General features: G+C 55.6%; 2 protein-coding genes across 3 annotated transcripts; both read left to right on the forward strand.

Moving 5' to 3' along the window:
* The first annotated feature begins 6 nt into the window (after positions 1-6).
* LOC144741472 (uncharacterized) lies at positions 7-18,004 on the forward strand. 2 transcript variants are annotated; one of them, XM_078623996.1, is made up of 5 exons: positions 7-783; positions 1,248-1,362; positions 4,209-4,299; positions 9,515-9,611; positions 17,745-18,004. In XM_078623996.1, exons 1-5 carry the CDS (start codon positions 119-121, stop codon positions 17,857-17,859), a joined length of 1,083 nt encoding a protein of 360 aa, XP_078480122.1. In that variant the 5' UTR covers positions 7-118; the 3' UTR covers positions 17,860-18,004. The 2 variants fall into 2 exon arrangements, with proteins under 2 accessions (XP_078480122.1, XP_078480121.1); XM_078623995.1 differs by having other exon boundaries at positions 17,200-17,855.
* Positions 1,368-2,527, forward strand: LOC144741471 (uncharacterized; the record flags this gene model as incomplete). The annotated part of the gene is made up of 1 exon (XM_078623994.1): positions 1,368-2,527. A coding segment is annotated over one exon (999 nt), but the record flags the coding sequence as incomplete, so codon positions are not given.
* Positions 18,005-23,342: the final 5,338 nt, after the last annotated feature.

Below are 23,342 nucleotides of genomic sequence, written 5' to 3' on the forward strand. Positions count from 1 at the left end.
CCACAGACTCACCACACAGAGACCCACAGACCCATCAAACAGAGACCCATAGACTCACCACACAGAGACCCACCACACAGAGACCCATAGACTCATCACACAGAGACTCACAGACTGTATGTGTGCACGTGTCTGTTTGTGTGTCTGTGTCGACTCAACCTCAAATGAGCACCTGGTGTGGTGTGTCGTGAACATTGTAAGCACTGGGGGAGACAAAGGCGGCCGGGCGTGGTGCTGGCCACCCACCCCCTCGTGTGCCACAGCGCCGGTAGCCTTCATAGGTGCTGCTAACGGCACTTGTCCCAACAGTCTGTTAAGGCTACACGGGGGATCTTTGTTTATGTCTGTGTGTGTGTCTGCGTGTGTATCTGCGTTTGTGTGTGTCTGTGTGCTGTGTGTCTGTGTGCTGTGTGTCTGTGTGTGTGTCTGTGTCTCTGTGTGTGTGTGTCTGCGTTGTGTATCTGCGTTTGTGTGTGTGTGTCTGTGTGTGTGTGTCTGTGTGCTGTGTGTGTGTGGCTGTTTGTGTCTCTGTGTGTGCGTGTGTCTGTGTGTGTGTGTGGCTGTGTGTCTGTGTGTGTGTGTCTGTGTGTGTGTGTCTGTGTGTGTGTGTCTGTGTGTGTGTGTCTGTGTGTGTCTCTGTGTCTGTGTGTGTCTGTGTGTGTGTCACGGCAGTCCGCTGTTTGTCACGTGGAAGATCGGCAGGGACAAACGATTGCGAGGTTGCATCGGCACCTTCTCGGCGATGAACCTGCACTCAGGACTCAGGGAATACACCCTCACCAGGTGAGCCCTCGCCCTCACCAGGTGAGCTCTCACCAGGTGAGCCTTTGCCCTCGCCCTCACCAGGTGAGCCCTCACCCTCACCAGGTGAGCTCTCACCAGGTGACATCTGTGAAAAAGAGCTTCTTAGCTCATCGGATTGCCCCCCTCCTCCAGTCTAAATAAATATTGTAATGAGTCTGTGTGTCTGTCTGTGTGTGTGCGCGTGTGTGTGTGCGTGTGTCTGTGTGTGTGTCTGTGTGTGTGTGTGCATGCGTGCGTGTGTGTGCGTGTCTGTGTGCGTGTCTGTGTGCGTGTCTGTGTGCGTGTCTGTGTGCGTGTCTGTGTGTGTGCGTGTCTGTGTGCGTGTCTGTGTGCGTGTCTGTCTGTGTGTCTGCGTGTCTGTCTGTGTGTCTGCGTGTCTGTGTGTGTGCGTGTCTGTGTGCGTGTCTGTCTCGTGTCTGTCTGTGCGTGTGTGTGATGAGCAGTGCCCTTAAGGACAGCCGCTTCCCGCCCGTGACGCGGGAGGAGCTGCCGCGCCTCTTCTGCTCCGTGTCGCTGCTCACCAACTTCGAGGACGCCAACGACTTCCTGGACTGGGAGGTACTTCCAGCGCCAGCCGCACCAACACAAGCTCCGCCCCCAGTGCCTCTGGCTCCGCCCCCAGTGCCTCTGGCTCCGCCCCCAGTGCCTCTGGCTCCGCCCCCAGTGCCTCTGGCTCCGCCCCCAGTGCCTCTGGCTCCACCCCCAGTGCCTCTGGCTCCTCCCCCAGTGCCTCTGGCTCCGCCCCCAGTGCCTCCGGCTCCTCACCCAGTACCTCCGGCTCCTCCCCCAGTGCCTCTGGCTCCTCCCCCAGTGCCTCTGGCTCCTCCCCCAGTGCCTCCGGCTCCTCCCCCAGTGCCTCCGGCTCCTCCCCCAGTGCCTCCGGCTCCTCCCCCATTGCCTCCGGCTCCTCCCCCAGTGCCTCCGGCTCCTCCCCCAGTGCCTCCGGCTCCTCCCCCAGTGCCTCTGGCTCCGCCCCCAGTACCTCTGGCTCCTCTCCCAGTACCTCTGGCTCCGCCCCCAGTGCCTCTGGCTCCTCCCCCAGTGCCTCTGGCTCCGCCTCCAGTGTCTCTGGCTCCGCCCCCAGTGTCTCTGGCTCTGCCCCCAGTGTCTCTGGCTCCTCCCCCAGTACCTCTGGCTCCTCCCCCAGTGCCTCTGGCTCCTCCCCCAGTGTCTCTGGCTCCACCCCCAGTACCTCTGGCTCCTCCCCCAGTACCTCTGGCTCCTCCCCCAGTGCCTCTGGCTCCTCCCCCAGTGCCTCCAGCTCTGGAGCCGGAGACCCACAGACTCACCACACAGAGACCCACAGACTCACCACACAGAGACCCACAGACTCACCACACAGACCCACAGACTCACCACACAGAGACCCACAGACTCACCACACAGAGACCCACAGACTCACCACACAGAGACCCACAGACTCATCACACAGAGACCCACAGACTCACCACACAGAGACCCACAGACTCATCACACAGAGACCCACAGACTCACCACACAGAGACCCACAGACTAACCACACAGAGACCCACAGACTCACCACACAGAGACCCACGGACTAACCACACAGAGACCCACAGACTCACCACACAGAGACCCACGGACTCACCACACAGAGACCCACGGACTCACCACACAGAGACCCACAGACTCACCACACAGAGACCCACAGACTCACCACACAGAGACCCACAGACTCACCACACAGAGACCCATAGACTCACCACACAGAGACCCATAGACTCACCACACAGAGACCCACAGACTCACCACACAGAGACCCACAGACTCACCACACAGAGACCCACAGACTCACCACACAGAGACCCACAGACTCATCACACAGAGACCCACAGACTCACCACACAGAGACCCACAGACTCACCACACAGAGACCCACAGACTCATCACACAGAGACCCACGGACTCGCCACACAGAGACCCACAGACTCACCACACAGAGACCCACAGACTCACCACACAGAGACCCACAGACTCATCACACAGAGACCCACAGACTCACCACACAGAGATCCTTAGACTCATCACACAGAGACCCACAGACTCACCACACAGAGACCCACAGACTCACCACACAGAGACCCATAGACTCGCCACGCAGAGACCCACAGACTCACCACACAGAGACTCACCACACAGAGACCCACAGACTCACCACACAGAGACCCACAGACTCATCACACAGAGACCCATGGACTCACCACACAGAGACCCACAGACTCACCACACAGAGACCCACAGACTCGCCACACAGAGACCCACAGACTCGCCACACAGAGACCCACAGACTCACCACACAGAGACCCACAGACTCACCACACAGAGACCCACAGACTCACCACAGAGAGACCCACAGACTCACCACACAGAGACCCTTAGACTCATCACACAGAGACCCACAGACTCATCACACAGAGACCCTTAGACTCATCACACAGAGACCCACAGACTCACCACACAGAGACCCACAGACTCACCACACAGAGACCCACAGACTCACCACACAGAGACCCACAGACTCACCACACAGAGACCCACAGACTCACCACACAGAGACCCACAGACTCACCACACAAACCCGTAGACTCACCACACAGAGACTCACAGACTCATCACACAGAGACCCACAGACTCACCACACAGAGACCCTTAGACTCATCACACAGAGACCCACAGACTCACCACACAAACCCGTAGACTCACCACACAGAGACCCACAGACTCACCACACAGAGACCCACAGACTCACCACACAGAGACCCACAGACTCACCACACAGAGACCCACAGACTCACCACACAGAGACCCACAGACTCACCACACAGAGACCCACAGACTCACCACACAGAGACCCACAGACTCACCACACAGAGACCCACAGACTCACCACACAGAGACCCACAGACTCATCACACAGAGACCCACGGACTCACCACACAGAGACCCATAGACTCACCACACAGAGACCCAGAGACTCATCACACAGTGACCCACAGACTCACCACACAAACCCGTAGACTCACCACACAGAGACCCACGGACTCACCACACAGAGACCCACAGACTCATCACACAGAGACCCATAGACTCACCACACAGAGACCCACGGACTCACCACACAGAGACCCACAGACTCACCACACAGAGACCCACAGACTCATCACACAGAGACCCACAGACTCACCACACAGAGACCCATAGACTCACCACATAGAGACCCACAGACTCATCACACAGAGACCCACAGACTCATCACAGAGACCCACGGACTCGCGCACAATGCTTTCGCGCAGCGCTTGCCGTGTCTCTTGTGCGCGCGTACCTTTAGCGGACGCGCCACCCCTCATCATGCGGTCTCTGCTCCTCCCCCCACCCCACCCCAGGTGGGAGTGCACGGCATCCGAATAGAGTTTGTGAATGAGAAGGGCTCTAAGCGCACCGCCACGTATCTGCCGGAGGTGGCGGAGGAGCAAGGTTTGACACGGCAACTCCACCACCGCCAACACCACCACCGCTGCCGCCACCACCGCCGCCACCACCACCACCACCGCTCCCTCGCCCCCCCGGCTCATGCCTCTCCTGCGCTGTCTCGCAGCACTCCACAAGTGTGTTGTTGCCGCTGTTGTTGCAACAGCAGATGCTGTTGCCGCTGCTGTTGCCGACGATGCTGTTGCCGGGGTTGGCGCTCATTCATCGGTGCCATTGTTGAGGCAGCTGTATCTCGATGGGTCTCTGTGTATCTCTGAGTTTCTGTGAATCTCTGAGTATCTCTATGGTACAGTGTTGAGTCTGTGGGCAGTGTTGAGTCTGTGGGCAGTGTTGAGTCTGTGGGCAGTGTTGAGTCTGTGGGCAGTGTTGAGTCTGTGGGCAGTGTTGAGTCTATGGGGCAGTGTTGAGTCTATGGGCAGTGTTGAGTCTGTGGGCAGTGTTGAGTCCGTGGGCAGTGTTGAGTCTGTGGGTAGTGTTGAGTCTATGGGCAGTGTTGAGTCTATGGGCAGTGTTGAGTCTGTGGGCAGTGTTGAGTCTATGGGCAGTGTTGAGTCTATGGGGCAGTGTTGAGTCTATGGGCAGTGTTGAGTCTATGGGCAGTGTTGAGTCTGTGGGCAGTGTTGAGTCTATGGGCAGTGTTGAGTCTGTGGGCAGTGTTGAGTCTATGGGCAGTGTTGAGTCTGTGGGCAGTGTTGAGTCTGTGGGCAGTGTTGAGTCTGTGGGCAGTGTTGAGTCTATGGGGCAGTGTTGAGTCTATGGGCAGTGTTGAGTCTGTGGGCAGTGTTGAGTCCGTGGGCAGTGTTGAGTCTGTGGGTAGTGTTGAGTCTATGGGCAGTGTTGAGTCTATGGGCAGTGTTGAGTCTGTGGGCAGTGTTGAGTCTATGGGCAGTGTTGAGTCTATGGGGCAGTGTTGAGTCTATGGGCAGTGTTGAGTCTATGGGCAGTGTTGAGTCTGTGGGCAGTGTTGAGTCTATGGGCAGTGTTGAGTCTATGGGGCAGTGTTGAGTCTGTGGGCAGTGTTGAGTCTGTGGGCAGTGTTGAGTCTATGGGCAGTGTTGAGTCTATGGGGCAGTGTTGAGTCTGTGGGCAGTGTTGAGTCTATGGGCAGTGTTGAGTCTATGGGCAGTGTTGAGTCTGTGGGCAGTGTTGAGTCTATGGGCAGTGTTGAGTCTATGGGGCAGTGTTGAGTCTATGGGCAGTGTTGAGTCTATGGGCAGTGTTGAGTCTGTGGGCAGTGTTGAGTCTATGGGCAGTGTTGAGTCTATGGGGCAGTGTTGAGTCTGTGGGCAGTGTTGAGTCTGTGGGCAGTGTTGAGTCTATGGGCAGTGTTGAGTCTATGGGGCAGTGTTGAGTCTGTGGGCAGTGTTGAGTCTATGGGCAGTGTTGAGTCTGTGGGCAGTGTTGAGTCTATGGGCAGTGTTGAGTCTATGGGGCAGTGTTGAGTCTATGGGCAGTGTTGAGTCTATGGGCAGTGTTGAGTCTGTGGGCAGTGTTGAGTCTGTGGGCAGTGTTGAGTCTATGGTGCAGTGTTGAGTCTATGGTGCAGTGTTGAGTCTATGGGCAGTGTTGAGTCTGTGAGCAGTGTTGAGTCTGTGGGCAGTGTTGAGTCTATGGGGCAGTGTTGAGTCTATGGGCAGTGTTGGGTTTATGGGTACAGTGTTGAGTCTATGGGCAGTGTTGAGTCTGTGGGCAGTGTTGAGTCTATGGTGCAGTGTTGAGTCTATGGTGCAGTGTTGAGTCTATGGTGCAGTGTTGAGTCTGTGGGCAGTGTTGAGTCTGTGGGCAGTGTTGAGTCTATGGTGCAGTGTTGAGTCTATGGTGCAGTGTTGAGTCTATGGGCAGTGTTGAGTCTGTGAGCAGTGTTGAGTCTGTGGGCAGTGTTGAGTCTATGGGGCAGTGTTGAGTCTATGGGCAGTGTTGGGTTTATGGGTACAGTGTTGAGTCTATGGGCAGTGTTGAGTCTGTGGGCAGTGTTGAGTCTATGGGCAGTGTTGAGTCTGTGGGCAGTGTTGAGTCTGTGGGCAGTGTTGGGTCTCTGGTGCAGTGTTGGGTCTCTGGTGCAGTGTTGAGTCTATGGGCAGTGTTGGGTCTCTGGTGCAGTGTTGAGTCTATGGGCAGTGTTGGGTCTCTGGTGCAGTGTTGGGTCTCTGGTGCAGTGTTGAGTCTGTGGGCAGTGTTGGGTCTCTGGTGCAGTGTTGGGTCTCTGGTGCAGTGTTGAGTCTGTGGGCAGTGTTGGGTCTCTGGTGCAGTGTTGAGTCTATGGTGCAGTGTTGAGTCTATGGGCAGTGTTGAGTCTGTGGGCAGTGTTGAGTCTATGGGCAGTGTTGAGTCTATGGGGCAGTGTTGAGTCTATGGGCAGTGTTGAGTCTATGGGCAGTGTTGAGTCTATGGGCAGTGTTGAGTCTATGGGCAGTGTTGAGTCCGTGGGCAGTGTTGAGTCTGTGGGCAGTGTTGAGTCTATGGGGCAGTGAGTCTGTGGTGCAGTGTTGAGTCTGTGGGCAGTGTTGGGTCTCTGGTGCAGTGTTGGGTCTCTGGTGCAGTGTTGAGTCTATGGGCAGTGTTGAGTCTATGGTGCAGTGTTGAGTCTATGGGCAGTGTTGAGTCTGTGGGCAGTGTTGAGTCTGTGGGCAGTGTTGGGTCTGGGCAGTGTTGAGTCTATGGGCAGTGTTGAGTCTGTGGGCAGTGTTGAGTCTGTGGGCAGTGTTGAGTCTGTGGGCAGTGTTGAGTCTGTGGTGCAGTGTTGGGTCTGGGCAGTGTTGAGTCTATGGTGCAGTGTTGAGTCTGTGGGCAGTGTTGAGTCTATGGGCAGTGTTGAGTCTGTGGGCAGTGTTGAGTCTATGGGCAGTGTTGAGTCTATGGGCAGTGTTGAGTCTATGGGGCAGTGAGTCTGTGGTGCAGTGTTGAGTCTATGGGCAGTGTTGAGTCTATGGGCAGTGTTGAGTCTGTGGGCAGTGTTGAGTCTGTGGGCAGTGTTGAGTCTATGGTGCAGTGTTGAGTCTATGGTGCAGTGTTGAGTCTATGGGCAGTGTTGAGTCTGTGAGCAGTGTTGAGTCTGTGGGCAGTGTTGAGTCTATGGGGCAGTGTTGAGTCTATGGGCAGTGTTGGGTTTATGGGTACAGTGTTGAGTCTATGGGCAGTGTTGAGTCTGTGGGCAGTGTTGAGTCTATGGTGCAGTGTTGAGTCTATGGTGCAGTGTTGAGTCTGTGGGCAGTGTTGAGTCTGTGGGCAGTGTTGAGTCTATGGTGCAGTGTTGAGTCTATGGTGCAGTGTTGAGTCTATGGGCAGTGTTGAGTCTGTGAGCAGTGTTGAGTCTGTGGGCAGTGTTGAGTCTATGGGGCAGTGTTGAGTCTATGGGCAGTGTTGGGTTTATGGGTACAGTGTTGAGTCTATGGGCAGTGTTGAGTCTGTGGGCAGTGTTGAGTCTATGGGCAGTGTTGAGTCTGTGGGCAGTGTTGAGTCTGTGGGCAGTGTTGGGTCTCTGGTGCAGTGTTGGGTCTCTGGTGCAGTGTTGAGTCTATGGGCAGTGTTGGGTCTCTGGTGCAGTGTTGAGTCTATGGGCAGTGTTGGGTCTCTGGTGCAGTGTTGGGTCTCTGGTGCAGTGTTGAGTCTGTGGGCAGTGTTGGGTCTCTGGTGCAGTGTTGGGTCTCTGGTGCAGTGTTGAGTCTGTGGGCAGTGTTGGGTCTCTGGTGCAGTGTTGGGTCTCTGGTGCAGTGTTGAGTCTGTGGGCAGTGTTGGGTCTCTGGTGCAGTGTTGAGTCTATGGTGCAGTGTTGAGTCTATGGGCAGTGTTGAGTCTGTGGGCAGTGTTGAGTCTATGGGCAGTGTTGAGTCTATGGGGCAGTGTTGAGTCTATGGGCAGTGTTGAGTCTATGGGCAGTGTTGAGTCTATGGGCAGTGTTGAGTCCGTGGGCAGTGTTGAGTCTGTGGGCAGTGTTGAGTCTATGGGGCAGTGAGTCTGTGGTGCAGTGTTGAGTCTGTGGGCAGTGTTGGGTCTCTGGTGCAGTGTTGGGTCTCTGGTGCAGTGTTGAGTCTATGGGCAGTGTTGAGTCTATGGTGCAGTGTTGAGTCTATGGGCAGTGTTGAGTCTGTGGGCAGTGTTGAGTCTGTGGGCAGTGTTGGGTCTGGGCAGTGTTGAGTCTATGGGCAGTGTTGAGTCTGTGGGCAGTGTTGAGTCTGTGGGCAGTGTTGAGTCTGTGGTGCAGTGTTGGGTCTGGGCAGTGTTGAGTCTATGGTGCAGTGTTGAGTCTGTGGGCAGTGTTGAGTCTATGGGCAGTGTTGAGTCTGTGGGCAGTGTTGAGTCTATGGGCAGTGTTGAGTCTATGGGCAGTGTTGAGTCTATGGGGCAGTGAGTCTGTGGTGCAGTGTTGAATCTGTGGGCAGTGTTGAGTCTATGGTACAGTGTTGGGTCTCTGGGGCAGTGTTGAGTCTGTGGGCAGTGTTGAGTCTATGGTACAGTGTTGAGTCTATGGTGCAGTGTTGAGTCTATGGGCAGTGTTGAGTCTGTGGGCAGTGTTGAGTCTGTGGGCAGTGTTGAGTCTGTGGTGCAGTGTTGGGTCTGGGCAGTGTTGAGTCTATGGTGCAGTGTTGGGTCTGGGCAGTGTTGAGTCTATGGTGCAGTGTTGAGTCTGGTGCAGTGTTGAGTCTATGGTGCAGTGTTGAGTCTATGGTGCAGTGTTGAGTCTATGGGCAGTGTTGAGTCTATGGTGCAGTGTTGAGTCTATGGTGCAGTGTTGAGTCTATGGGCAGTGTTGAGTCTATGGACAGTGTTGAGTCTATGGTGCAGTGTTGAGTCTATGGTGCAGTGTTGAGTCTATGGTGCAGTGTTGAGTCTATGGTGCAGTGTTGAGTGAGTGTGTTATGATGCCTTGAGCGGTTAAGTAGGGAGCGGTGGGTGTAGCGGTTAGCGCTACGCTACGCTACGAACCCGGCGACCCGGGTTCGAATCCCGCTCACGGCCAACACCGGTGACAATCATCTGAACCGTTCCTGGGCCTCCCCGAGGTCGACTCGGCCTCAAATGAGGGCCTGGAGCGGTGCGTAGTAAACATCGCCACCGGGGAGACAAAGGCGGCCGGGCGTGGTGCTGGCCACCCACCCCCTCGTGTGCCGTTCCGGCCTTCATAGGTGCTGCTCGCTAACAGCACTTGCCCCTACAGTCTGTGAAGGCTACACGGGGGATCTTTGTGTGTGCGGCGGTGCAGGCTGGGACCAGATACAGACGGTCGACTCGCTGCTGAGGAAGGGGGGCTACAAAGCCTCCATATCCAACGACTTCCGCAAGTCGATCAAGCTCACCAGGTGAGGGAGAGGGGGGCAGACTCGCTCGTTTGCTCGCAAAACTCCACTCGCACACTCGGTCGCACACTCGGTCGCACACTCGGTCACGCACTCGGTCACGCACTCGGTCGCGCACTCAGTCACGCACTCGGTCACGCACTCGGTCACACACTGGGTCACGCACTCGGTCACACACTCGCTCGCACACTCGGTCACACACTCGGTCACACACTCGGTCACACACTCAGTCACTCACACACTCAGCCACTTACGCATTCACACACTACACTCACCCACCCACACACTCACCCACTCGCACACACACTCAGTCACTCGCTCACTCAGCCACTCACGGATTCACACACTACACTCACCCACCCACTCACACTCATCCACTCGCACACACACTCGTACACTCACTCGCACACTTACACACTTGCTCACGCACTCAGTCACTCGCACACTCAGCCACTCACGCATTCACACACTACACTCACCCACCCACTCGCACTCACCCACTCGCACACACACTCGTACACTCACACACTCGCTCACACACTCGGTCACGCACTCGGTCACGCACTCAGTCACTCGCACACTCAGCCACTCACGCATTCACACACTACACTCACCCACCCACTCACACACTCACCCACTCGCACACACACTCGTACACTCACTCGCACACTCAGTCACACACTCAGTCACTCGCTCACTCAGCCCCTCACGCATTCACACACTAAACTCATACCCACCCACTCACACACGCACACACACTCGTACACTCACTCGCACACTCACTCGCACACTCACACACTCGCTCACACACTCAGTCACTCGCTCACTCAGCCACTCACGCATTCACTCACTACACTCACCCACCCACTCACACTCGTACACTCACTCGCACACTCACTCGCACACTCGCTCACACAGTCACTCGCTCACTCAGCCACTCACGCATTCACACACTACACTCACCCACTCGCACACTCACTCGCACACTCACACACTCGTACACTCACTCGCACACTCACTCGCACACTCACTCGCACACTCACACCCTCACTCACACACTCAGTCACTTACACACTTAACCACTCACGCACTCACACACTCACCCAGCCACTCACACACACTCACACCCTCGCACACACACTCACCTACCCACTCACACACACTCACACCCTCGTACACTCACACACTCACTCACAGACTCACACACACACACTCGATCACTCACACACTCAATCACTCACACACACACACTCTCAAGCACTTATACACTCACACACTCAGTCACACTCGCACGCTCACATACACAGCCACACACACACTCGGTCACACACTCATTCAGTTACACACTCAGCCACTCACGCATTCACACACTACACTCACCCACCCACTCACACACACTCACCCACTCGCACACACACTCGTACACTCACTCGCACACTCACTCGCACACTCACACACTAGCTCACTCAGCCACTCACGCATTCACACACTACACTCACCCACTCGCACACACACTCACCCACTCGCACACACACTCGTACACTCACTCGCACACTCACTCGCACACTCACACCCTCACTCACACACTCAGTCACTTACACACTCAACCACTCACGCACTCACACACTCACCTACCCACTCACACACACTCACACCCTCGTACACTCACACACTCACTCACAGACTCACACACACACACTCAATCACTCACACACTCAATCACTCACACACACACTCTCTCAAGCACTTATACACACACACACTCAGTCACACTCGCACGCTCACATACACAGCCACACACACACTCGGTCACACACTCATTCAGTCACACTCACTCACGTACTCACTAACACTCAATCACTCGCATTCACACACTCAGCAACAACCGCCATTCGCCACTACGTGACATCACCACCGCCATTGTGCCAGGCTAAGTGCACTTTGAGGTCAAATGAAGTGTCGAACGCCCGCTGGCAGGAGGTCACGAGGCAGACCCAGGTGCCATGGGTTGACTGACCGAGATGACCGAGATGACTGGCCGATGCACCACCTGTGCCCCCTACTGTGCCAACTTGCTGTGTTTTAGCCACCCGGCGCTCCGCTCGTTGTTGTGAGCGTCGCTCCTCTGCCCTCCGTTGTTGCTGGAGGGCGACTGCCTTCAACTGCCCAGTAGCAGCGTCCTTCACGAGCCTCCTCCATAGAGACTGATCTTGACACCGCTGGTACCAGCCATTGGCAAGTCCACTCAGCTCCACATCCTCTTACGTGTGCTGTATCTGTGTGTGTTGTGTGTGTGCGTGTGTGTTGTGTGTCTATGTGTGTGTGTGTGTGTCTGTGTGCGTGTCTGTGCGTGTTGTGTGTCGTTGTGTGTGTGTCTGTGTGCGTGTGGTCTGTGTGCTTGTGTGTGTGTGTGTGTTTGTCCGGCAAAAACAACCCCCTACCTCCTCGTGGTGCCGGACGGCAACGCTGTGATGGGAAGTGCCGTGAGGGGAGGGCCAATTTAAATTGGCTTTTCCCTTCATGGCGTTTCTAACCACCACAGCGGCCAAGTGGGGGCTCTGGACGGGTGCGAGGGGCTGGTAACCCCATCACCTTCAATTAACTACCACCAAACTACGAGGGAAAACATTTATTAAGCTTGTGCCGGAGGCCCCGGGGGCACAGGCGTCTATGACGTCTCCTGGCCCGACCCCATTTGGCGGAGCCAGGAGACTGAATCTTCACCCTCGGGGCTCCAGAAATAACAAAAAGCCGCTTCGGATGGCCACGTGGAATGTTCGAACGCTCACTGCGGAGGAGAGGCTGCCACTCCTCTGTCGGGAGCTGGACCGGTACCACCTGGATCTCTGCGGTATTCAGGAGGCCCGGTGGACCGGCTCTGGCTCCTGCCACGATGAGGGGTGGACAGTCCTCTACTCGGGGCAGGAGACTGCCAAACAACAGGGAGTCGCTCTGCTTCTGAACAAAAGAATTAAGGGGGCGTGGGAGTGAGGTGTGGGAAGCTGTAAGCCCCAGGCTACTTTGGGCTCGTCTTCCCATTCACCAGAGGCGAGGAGTGGTGGTCGTGGTTACTTATGCCCCCACCGAAGACTAACATCCGTGGAGGGATGTAAGTAAGGCCAATGAGTCAGATGCCTTCCATGACCTCCTGTCACAGGTGCTGGCTAAAGTGGCCCCTCGGGATAGAGTCCTCTTGTTGGGTGACTTCAATGCCCGAGTTGGTCATGATGTTAGCACCTGGTCTGGAGTGATTGGAAGACATGGGCCAGATCAGCTCAATAACAATGGTAGGAGGCTGCTAGATTTCTGTGCAGCCCATGGGCTTGTAATTACCAACACGCTGTTCCTGCATCGGCGCATCCACACAACATCATGGATGCATGCCGGGTCCAAGCAGGGACATGGAATACATAGTGACGGAACAGCGGATGCGGGCCCATGTCCTTCACACCAGGACCTACTGTGGAGCTGATCTGCCCACTGACCATCGACTTGACATCTGTAAGATGCGTCTGCCATTCTTCCACTCCGGTAGTGGGTGTACACCCAGGACCCCATTCAAACCTATAGTGGCCTGGTCTCAGCTAGCTGATGAAAGTTCCAAGCGAGAATTTCGTCATCGCTTGCAGCTTGGGTTGGCATCGTCCCTCACTCCTCCTGATGTCGAGGGGAAATGGGCGAGGTTTAGGACTGTGGCTCATGCAGCTGCAATGGCTGCTTTGGGTACACGGTCCAGACCTCCCCAGAAACCCTGGCTGACAGAGGAGGTGTTCAAGCTGGCTGAGACAAGGCAACAGGCCCACTCTCATCGTCTACAGCATCCCATGTCAGAGAATGAGGAGGCTTACCTCAGCCTACGCTCAGAGGTTCGGAGAGCCATGAGGCGCTTCAAGGATGGTTGGTGGTCATGGGTTGCTGAGGAGATGGAGTCTGCCTCAATAGCCCTCGATCACAAATCACTCTCTAATTCCATAAAAAGTAACCTGCAGCGCCACACCTATTACCATCATTAGGGGAAAAAACGGTGACCCAATCTCTGATCCCCAGGAACAGGTTTGCAGATTTACTGAGCATTTCTGTGAGGTCCTGGGGGAAGGGAAATCTCTCGACATGGAAAACATTGTGCGACAAAGTGGGGATGACCCTGTTGAGGCTGCGGTGCCTCAAATATTGGAAGAAGTGGTCACCCCCTGTGAGTGGCTGGATGAGGTGCCATCTGTTGAGGAAGTACTGAAGGCGATCCGGAGCCTGAGACCAGGAAAGGCACCGGGCAGAGATTATCTCCCAAGCGAAATACTGAGGGAGGGTGGCGTTTGTGCACAGACTGCCCTACATGACATCATAACAACAGTCTGGACCACTGGACGGGTTCCGCAGGATTGGAAGGATGCCCTGGTGGTCCCCCTCTTTAAGAAGGGGAACCGCACAGACTGTAACAACTACAGGGGCATCTCACTCAGTGTGCCGGGAAAGGTCCTGGCAAGAATTATTCAACATCGCCTTGCTAGGCACGCTGAGGAGAGGCTTGCGGAGCCCCAATGTGGTTTCAGGAAAGGGCGGTCTTGCACAGATGCCATATTTTGTAGGGAATTCCAACAAGACCTACATCTTTGCTTTATTGACCTGGTCATGGCCTATGATACCATCAGTAGGCCTGGGCTCTGGGTTGTTCTTCGTGCTTTCAGAGTCCCTGACCCGCTGCTCACAATGATTAAGGACCTTCATGATGGTGAGCGGGCCCGGGTAAAACTACGTGGCCAGGAGTCGGAGCAATTCCCTGTTCACTTTGGGGTGCGACAGGGATGTCCTCTGGCTCCAACATTTCTGAACATTTTTTTCAACCACGTAGTTCGTGAAGCCTTCAATAGATGTACCGGAGGAATTTCCATTTGGTACAGATACAATGGGAGGCTGATCGATGCCCGGGTGTGGTCAAGGGATGGCTCCCTAATGGTCAACCACGTTATGTACGCCGATGATTTGGTAATTGCTGCTCACTCAGAGCAGGAGTTGGAGATGTGTGTGTGCTGTGTGCTGTTTGTGCTCTGTGTGTGCTGTGTAGGTGTGTGCTGTGTAGGTCTGTGTGTGTGCTGTTTGTCTCTGTGTGTGTGTCTGTGTGTGTGTGTGCTGTATGTGTGCTGTGTGCGTGCGCTGTTTGCGTGCGCTGTGTGTGTGCGTGTTGGTCTGTGTGTGTGCTGGTCTGTGTGTGTGTGTGGGGCTGTGTGTGTGTGGGGCTGTGTGTGTGCTGTGTCTGTGTGTGTGCTGTGTCTGTGCGTGCTGTGTGTCTATGTGTGTGTGTGTGTGCGTGCTGTGTGTGTGCGTGCTGTCTATGTGTGTGTGTCTGTGTGTGCGTGCTGAGTTTGTGTGTGCATGCTGTGTGTGTGTGTGTGCAGTGTGTGTGTGTGCAGTGTGTGTGTGTGCTGTGTCTGTGTGCTGTGTGTGCTGTGTGTGTGTCAGTGTGTGTGTGTGTCAGTGTGTCTGCGTGTTTGTCTGTGTGTGTGTGTCTGTGATTGTGTCTGTGTGTGTGTTTGGCTGTGTGTGTCTGCGTGTGCTGTGTGTGTGTGCTGTGTGTGTACTGTGTGTGTGTCTGTGTACTGTCTGTGTGCTGTGTGTGTGTGTGTCTGTGTGTGTGCTGTGGCTGTGCGTGCTGTGTCTGTGTGTCTGTGTGTGTTGTGTGTGTGTGTGCTGTGTGTGGTGTGTGTGTCTGTGATTGTGTGTGTGGTGTGTGTGTGTGTGGCTGTGTGTGTGTGTGTCTGTGTGTCTGTGCGTGTGCTGTGCGTGCTGTGTGTGTGTGTGTGTGGTCTGTGTGCTGTGTGTCTGTGTGTGTGTCCGTGTGTGTGTCTGTGTGTGTGCGTGCTGTGGCTGTGTGTGTGTGCTGTGTGTGTGAGTGCAGTGTGTGTGTGTGTCTATGTGTGTGTGTGCTGTGTGTGTGTGTCTGTGTGCTGTCTGTGTGCTGTGTGTGTGCTGTGTGTCTGTGTGTCTGTGCGTGTGCTGTGCGTGCTGTGTGTGTGTGTGGTCTGTGTGCTGTGTGTCTGTGTGTGTGTCCGTGTGTGTGTCTCTGTGTGTGCGTGTGTCTGTGTGCATGCTGTGTGTGTGTGTGTCCGTGTGTGTGTGTCTGTGTGTGTGTCTGTGTGTGCGTGCTGTGTGTGTGTCTGTGTGTGTCTGTGTGTATGTGTCTGTGTGTGTGCGTGCTGTGTGTCTGGGGAGTGGTGGCGCTGCGGTTAGCGCTACGAACCCGGCAGAGACCCGAGTTCAATTCACGCTCACGGCCACCACCAACACCAGTGACGATTATCTGAACCGGTCCTGGGCCTACCCTAGGTCGACTCGGCCTCAAATGAGTACCTGGTGTGGTGTGTAGTAGTGAACGTCGCCACTGGGGAGACAAAGGCGGCCGGGCGTGGTGCTGGCCACCCACCCCCTCATTGTACCACAGCGCCGGTAGCCTTCATAGGCGCTGCAGCTCGCAAACAGCACTTGCCCCGACAGTCTGCTAAAGGCTACACGGGGGGTCTTTGTCTTTGTGTGCGTGCGTGTGTGTGGGGAGCGGTGGCGCAGCGGTTAGCGCGCTGCGCTACGATACCCCAGGAGACGCCCCCCTTCCCGAGTTCGATTCCCGCTCACCGCCAACGCCACCACCACCAACCCCACCACCGCAACCACCACCACCGCAACCACCACCGCCACCACCGCAACCACCACCAACGCCACCGCCACCACCGCAACCACCACCACTGCCACCGCCGCCACCACCACCGCCAACGCCACCACCGCCACCACCGCGGCCACCGCCAACGCCACCACCGCCAGCATTTTTTTTTCACGAACATTAATTGTCACGCACAACGAGTCTGTGTGCAAAATGTCAGCTCGATTGGATCACGGGAAGTGGGTTAAAAAGCGACCGAAAGATTTGCACGGTCGTAAGCGCGCAAGCAAGCAAGCAAGTGAACTCAATATAAAGGATTTAAAAAACAATCTACGTGACCACCACGGGGAGAGAGAGAGAGAGAGACGCAAACTCCAAATACGCAGCAGCAGCTGCAGGCGTCGTCAGGGGTCCGGGATGGAACCCACGACCTCCTGCGTACCAGGCGAGGGAGTCAACATCTCCCACCTGGGTTGGTCTGTGTTAGGCTGCTACGTGAGCAGGGGGGGGGGGACCCTTCGTCTGTGTGTGTGTGTGCGTCTGCGTGTGTCTGTGTGTGTCTGTCTGTCTGTGTGTGCGTGTGGGGAGCGGTAGTGTAGCGGTTAGCGCGCTATGCTATGAACCTGGCGACCCGGGTTCGATTCCCGCTCACGGCTAACACCAGTGACGATTATCTGAACCAGTCCTGGGCCTCCCCTAGGTCGGCTCAGCCTCAAATGAGTACCCGGTGCGGTGTGTAGTAAACATCGCTACTAGGGAGACAAAGGCGGCAGGGCGTGGTGATGGCCACCCACCCCCTCCGTGTGCCGTGCCGGCCTTCGTAGATGCTGCTACTCGCCAAAAGCACTTGCCCCTACAGTCTGTTAATGCTACATGGGGGATCTTTGTGTGTGTCTCTGCGGCGTGTGTGTCTGTGTGTGTTTGTGTGTGTGTGTCTGTCAGCGTGTGTGTCTGCGTGTGTCTGTGTGTGTCTGCGGCGTGTGTCTGTGTGTGTGTCTGTGTGTGTGTGTGTGTGTCTGCGGCGTGTGTCTGTGTGTGTATCTGCGGCATGCGTCTGTGTGCGAGTCTGCGTGCGTGTCTGCGTGCGTGTCTGTGTGCGTGTCTGTGTGTGTGTCTGCGGCGTGCGTCTGTGTGTGTGTCTGTGTGCGTGTGTCTGTGTGCGTGCGTCTGTGTCTGTGTGCGTGTCTGTGTGCGTGTCTGTGCGTGTGTCTGTGTGTCTGCGGCGTGCGTCTGTGTGCGTGTGTCTGCGGCGTGCGTCTGTGTGCGTGTCTGTGTGCGTGTCTGTGTGCGTGTCTGTGTGCGTGTCTGTGTGCGTGTGTCTGTGTGCGTGTGTCTGTGTGCGTGTGTCTGTGTGCGTGTCTGTGTGCGTGTGTCTGTGTGCGTGTCTGTGTGCGTGTGTCTGTGTGCGTGTCTGTGCGTGTCTGTGTGTGTCTGTGTGTCTGCGGCGTGCGTCTGCGTGCGCGTCTGCGTCCCCCACCCACCCACAGGTACCGCAGTGAGAAGGTCACCCTGAGCTACAATGACTACATGTCTGTGCGCCAGCAGCAGTGGTACCAGAACGGTTCCGCCTTCCCGCCTCCGCACTACACGCACTACTCCTGACACGGAGCCGCGTGACCCGCCACACAGGCCCAGCGTGGAGCTCCGCTGTGGGGACATTGCCTCCTCCCCGTGGACCAGTTACCTGTACTACTGCACCATCCTGTAGAGAGGGAGAGAGATGGGGGGAGAGATGGGGGGAGAGAGATGTGGGGGGAGGGAGATGGGGGGAGGGAGATGGGGGAGGGAGATGGGGGGGGAGAGAGATGGGGGGGGAGAGAGATGGGGAGAGTGATATTAGATAGATGTAGAGAGAGATATCGATGCAATGCGAGTGGTGAGTGCTGCATCGGCACGATGGTGACGAGGAGGAGACGGTGGTGACGAGGAGGAGGAGATGGTGGTGAGGAGAAGGAGAAGATGGTGGTGGTGGTGGTGAGGAGGTGGTGGTGGTGGTGGTGACGAGGAGGAGAAGATAGTGGTGACGAGGAAGAGGAGACGGTGCTATGACTGGAGCTCCCAGCTTTGCCTGCGTGGTTGGCCATGCTTGACCCAGGCCTCTTTAAAAACAAAAACAATCTACAAATACACTCAATATGCAGTCGCGACGTGGTGGGGTGGGTGGGTGACTCCGTGGGTGGGTGACTCCGTGGGTGGGTGACTCCGTGGGTGGGTGACTCCCACGTCAAGTTGTCAAGACGACGATGCGAGAGAGGGCGGCGATCACGACGCTGCTGGCTGTCACGATGATTATGATGATTATGATGATCGCTATCACGACGACGTTCATGATCATCGCGACGATGGTGATCGTGACGACGGCGACGACGATCACACCAATGATGATGATCAAGGCGTTGATGATGGCGATCGTGACGACGTTGATGAAGATCATGGTAGTCATGACAAGGATCACGACGATGTCGCTGTCGTCAAAGAAGAAGAAGATGATTATTGTAAAAAAAGAAAAATGTTTTTACAAGTGTGTACAAAAAGAAATCAACGCGCGACTTTAAATACTATTACGGCAAAAACGTTCAACGTTGAAGAAAAAAAAAGATGTGCGATAGTAATCACGGCGATGTGCGTGCGCGCGCGTGTATCTCTCGCACTCAATCGGTGACGGTTTCGGTAAGCGGTGGCGGTGATCCGGACCGTCGCGCCTCGGTGGAGGCGGCGATGGTGGCGGTGGTGGCGGTGGTGGCGGTGGTGGCGGTGGTGGTGGTGGTGGCGGCGGTGTGCCCACACCACGACGTGCCGCGGGCAAAGAAACTTTTGCCGTAAATTTTTGGGTTATTAAAAAAAAAAACATTTTTTTTTTATTTCTTTTCTCTTCAAATTTTTATATATTTTTATTTGCATGGGAAGCTGGCGACTCCGGGTCCGGGCGGTCGGTTGCCGCTCCCCATTCGATGATCTCCCCACTCCTGGCGTGGCAATTGAGAAACTTAACAGGACGTCTGTCTGTGTGTGTGTGTCTGTGTGGCGGAGCCAGGATACTGAATCCTTACCCTCGGGGCTCCTCCAGAAACAACAAAAAACTACTACGGGTGGCCACGTGGAATGTTCGAAAGCTCACTGCGGAGGAAAGGCTGCCACTCCTCTGTCGGGAGCTGGACCGGTATCGCCTGGATCTCTGTGGCATTCAGGAGGTCTGGTGGACCGGCTCTAGCTCCTGCCACCATGAAGGGTGGACAGTCCTCTACTCGGGGCAGGAGACTGCCAAACAACAGGGTGTGACTCTTCTTCTGAACAAAAGAATGAAGGGGGCGTGGGAGCATGGCGGTGAGGTGTGGGAAGCTGTAAGCCCCAGGCTACTCTGGGCTCGCCTTACCATCAACCAGAAGCGAGGAGTGGTGATCGTGGTTACTTATGCCCCCACTGAAGACGAACATCCGTGGAGGGATGCAGGCAAGGCTGATGAGTCGGATGCCTTCTATGACCTCCTGTCACAGGTGCTGGCTAAAGTGGTCCCTCGGGATAGAGTCATCTTGTTGGGTGACTTCAATGCTTGAGTTGGTCATGATGCTGGCACCTGGTCTGGAGTGATTGGAAATATGGGCCAGATCAACTCAATAACAATGGTAGGAGGCTGCTAGATTTCTGTGCAGCCCATGGGCTTGTAATTACCAACACGCTGTTCCGGCATCGGCGCATCCACACAACATCATGGATGCATGCCGGGTCCAAGCAAGAACATCTGCTGGACTACATAGTGACGGACCAGTGGATGCGGGCCCATGTCCTTGACACCAGGACCTACCTTGGAGCTGATCTGCCCACTGACCATCGACTTGTCATCTGTAAGATGCGTTTGCCATTCTTCCACTCCGGTGGTGGGTGCACACCCAGGACCCCATTCCAACCTAAGGTGGCCTGGTCTCAGCTGATGAAAGTTGCAAGCGAGAATTTCATCATCGCTTGCGGCTGGCATCGTCCCCCACTCCTCCCGATGTCGAGGGTAAATGGGCGAGGTTTAGCACTGTGACTCATGCAGCTGCAATGGCTGCTTTGGGTACGCGGTCCAGACCTCCCCAGAGACCCTGGCTGACAGAGGAGGTGTTCAGGATAGTTGAGAAAAAGCGACAGGCCCACTCTCATCGTCTACAGCATCCCACATCAGAGAATGAGGAGGCTTACCGCAGCCTTCGCTTGGAGGTTCGGAGAGCCGTGAGGCGCTGCAAGGATGGGTGGTGGTCGCGGGTTGCTGAGGAGATGGAGTCTGCCTCAGTGGCCCGCGATCACAAATCACTATTTAACTCCATCAAAAAAGTAACCTGCAGCGCCACACCTTTTACCATCATTAGGGAAAAAATGGTGATCCAATTTCCGACCCCCAGGAACAGGTTTGCAGATTTGCTGAGCATTTCTGTGAGGTCCTGGGGGAGGGGAAATCCCTTGGCCAGGAAAACATCATGGCACAAAGTGGGGATGACCCTGCTGAGGCTGCATTGCCTCAAATATTGGAAGAAGTAGTCACCCCCTGTGAGTGGCTGGATGAGGTGCCATCTGTTGAGGAAGTACTGAAGGCGATCCGGAGCCTGAGACCAGGAAAGGCACCGGGCAGAGAAGATTTCCCAAGCGAAATTCTGAGGGACGGTGGCGTTTATGCACAGACTGCCTTACATGACATCATGACAACAGTCTGGACCACTGGATGGGTTCCGCAGGACTGGAAGGATGCCCTGGTGGTCCCCCTTTTTAAGAAGGGGGACCGCACAGACTGAACAACTACAGGGGCATCTCATTTCTCAGTGTGCTGGGAAAGGTCCTGGTAAGGATTAGTCAACATCGCCTTGCAAGGCACGTTGAGGAGAGGCTTGCGGAGCCCCAATGCGGTTTTAGGAAAGGGCAGTCCTGTACAGATGCTATATTTTCTGTTCGTCTGCTACAGCAGAGGTGTAGGGAATTTCAACAAGACCTACATCTCTGCTTTATTAACCTGGTCAAGGCCTATGATACCATCAGTAGGCCTGGGCTCTGGGTTGTTCTCCGTGCTCTCGGAGTCCCTGACCCTCTGCTCACGATCATTAAGGACCTTCATGATGGTGAGCGGGCCCGGGTAAAACTACGTGGCCGGGAGTCCGAGCCATTCCCTGTACACCTAGGGGTGCGACAGGGATGTCCTCTGGCTCCCACATTATTTAACATCTATTTTGACCACGTAGTTCGTGAAGCCTTCAATAGCTGTACCGGGGGAATTTCCATTTGGTACAGATACAATGGGAGGCTGATCGATGCCTGGGTGCGGTCAAGGGATGGCTCCCCATTGCGCCGGTTAGAAACATTTCGGCTGGCCTGCCTACGATCCATCCTGGGTTTAACCAGGCTGGATTGTGTGAGGAGCTCATAAATCCTTGAAAGATCTGGGCAAAGTCCCATTGGTGAGCTCCGGCAGGCAAGGCTACGTTGGCTGAGTCATGTAGCCCGCATGCCCAGCCACCGCATGCCTAAACAGCTTTTATTCGGACGGATAGAGGGGGCTAAACGGGCACGGCACGGGCTAGACAAGAGATGGAGTGATGTGGTACAGGAGGATGTGGAGCTGAGTGGACTTGCTGATGACTGGTACCAGTGATCTCAAGATCGGCCTCTGTGGAGGAGGCTCGTGAAGGACGCTACTGGGCAGTTGGAGGCAGTCGCCCTCCAACAACAACGGAGGGCGGAGGAGCGATGCTCACAACATCGAGCGGAGCGTCGGGTGGCTAAAGCACAGCAAGTTGGTACAGTAGGGGGCACAAGTGGTGCATCAGCCAGTCATCTCGGTCATCTCAGTCAGTCGACCTGTGGCACCTGCTGGGTCTGCCCCATGACCTCCTGCCAGCGGGCGTTCGACACTTCACGTGGCCTCAAGGTGCACATGGCCTGGCACAAGCGTCGTGGTGACGTCACTGCCACTTAGTGGCGAATGGCGGTTGTTGTTGTTGTGTGTCTGTGTGTATGTGTCTGTCTGTGTGTGGGGAGCGATAGTGTAGCGGTTAGCGCGCTGCGCTACGAACCCGGCGACACGGGTTCGATTCCCGCGCACTGCCAACATCGGTGACAATTATCTGAACCGGTCCCGGGCCTCCCCTAGGTCGACTCAGCCTCAAATGAGTACCTGGTGCGGTGTGTAAACATCGCCACTAGGGAGACAAAGGCGGTCGGGCGTGGTGCTGGCCACCCACCCCCTCGTGTACCGTTCCGGCCTTCATAGGTGCTCGCTAACAGCATTTGCCCCTACAGCCTGTTAAGGCTACACGGGGGATCTTTGTCTTTGTGTCTCTGTCCCTCTCGAGCTCGCCGCTTTCTGACGGAGCCCACGGCCACACGGAGGCAGGTCGCCGCGTGGTGCCGCCGCTCGACGGCGATTTTTACTCAAATTATTATTTTTGTAAATTTTTTCTAAGAAATTTTACTACGAGGAAAACAACAACAACAACAAAGACTCGAGCCAGGAGAGAGGAGGGAAGGGGGAGGGCCTCCTACTCCTCTGTGTTTTTCTGTCCCCCATTCTTCTTCCACCTCCCTTTTGGAGTTTGCATCTCTCTCATCATCATCACGGTGGCTATGAGATGTTGACTACCTCGCCTGGTACGCAGGAGGTCGTGGGTTCAATCCCGACCCTGACGACGCCTGCTGCTGTATATTCGGAGTTTTCATCTCTTCCCATCATCACGGTGGCTATGAGATGTTGACTACCTCGCCTGGTGTACAGGAGGTCGTGGGTTCAATCCCGACCCTGACAACGCCTGCTGCTGTATATTCGGAGTTTGCATCTCTTCCCATCATCACAGTGGCTATGAGATGTTGACTACCTTGCCCGGTGTACAGGAGGTCGTGTTGGAGTTTGCGTGTCTCTCTCATCATCATCACGGTGGCTATGAGATGTTGACTACCTCGCCCGGTATACAGGAGGTCGTGGGTTCGATCCCGACCCTGTCGACGCCTGCTGCTGGACATTTGGAGTTTGCGTCTCTCTCCCCGTGGTGGTCGCGTGGATTTTTCTCCCTGGGTCCTCCGGTTTCCCCTCCCCCCTCTACATTGAGAATCAACGCCACGGCGTT

This window comes from Lampetra planeri, unplaced genomic scaffold, assembly GCF_965212315.1.
Source record: "Lampetra planeri unplaced genomic scaffold, kcLamPlan1.2.h2 scaffold_563, whole genome shotgun sequence".
Lineage (NCBI taxonomy): Eukaryota > Metazoa > Chordata > Hyperoartia > Petromyzontiformes > Petromyzontidae > Lampetra > Lampetra planeri.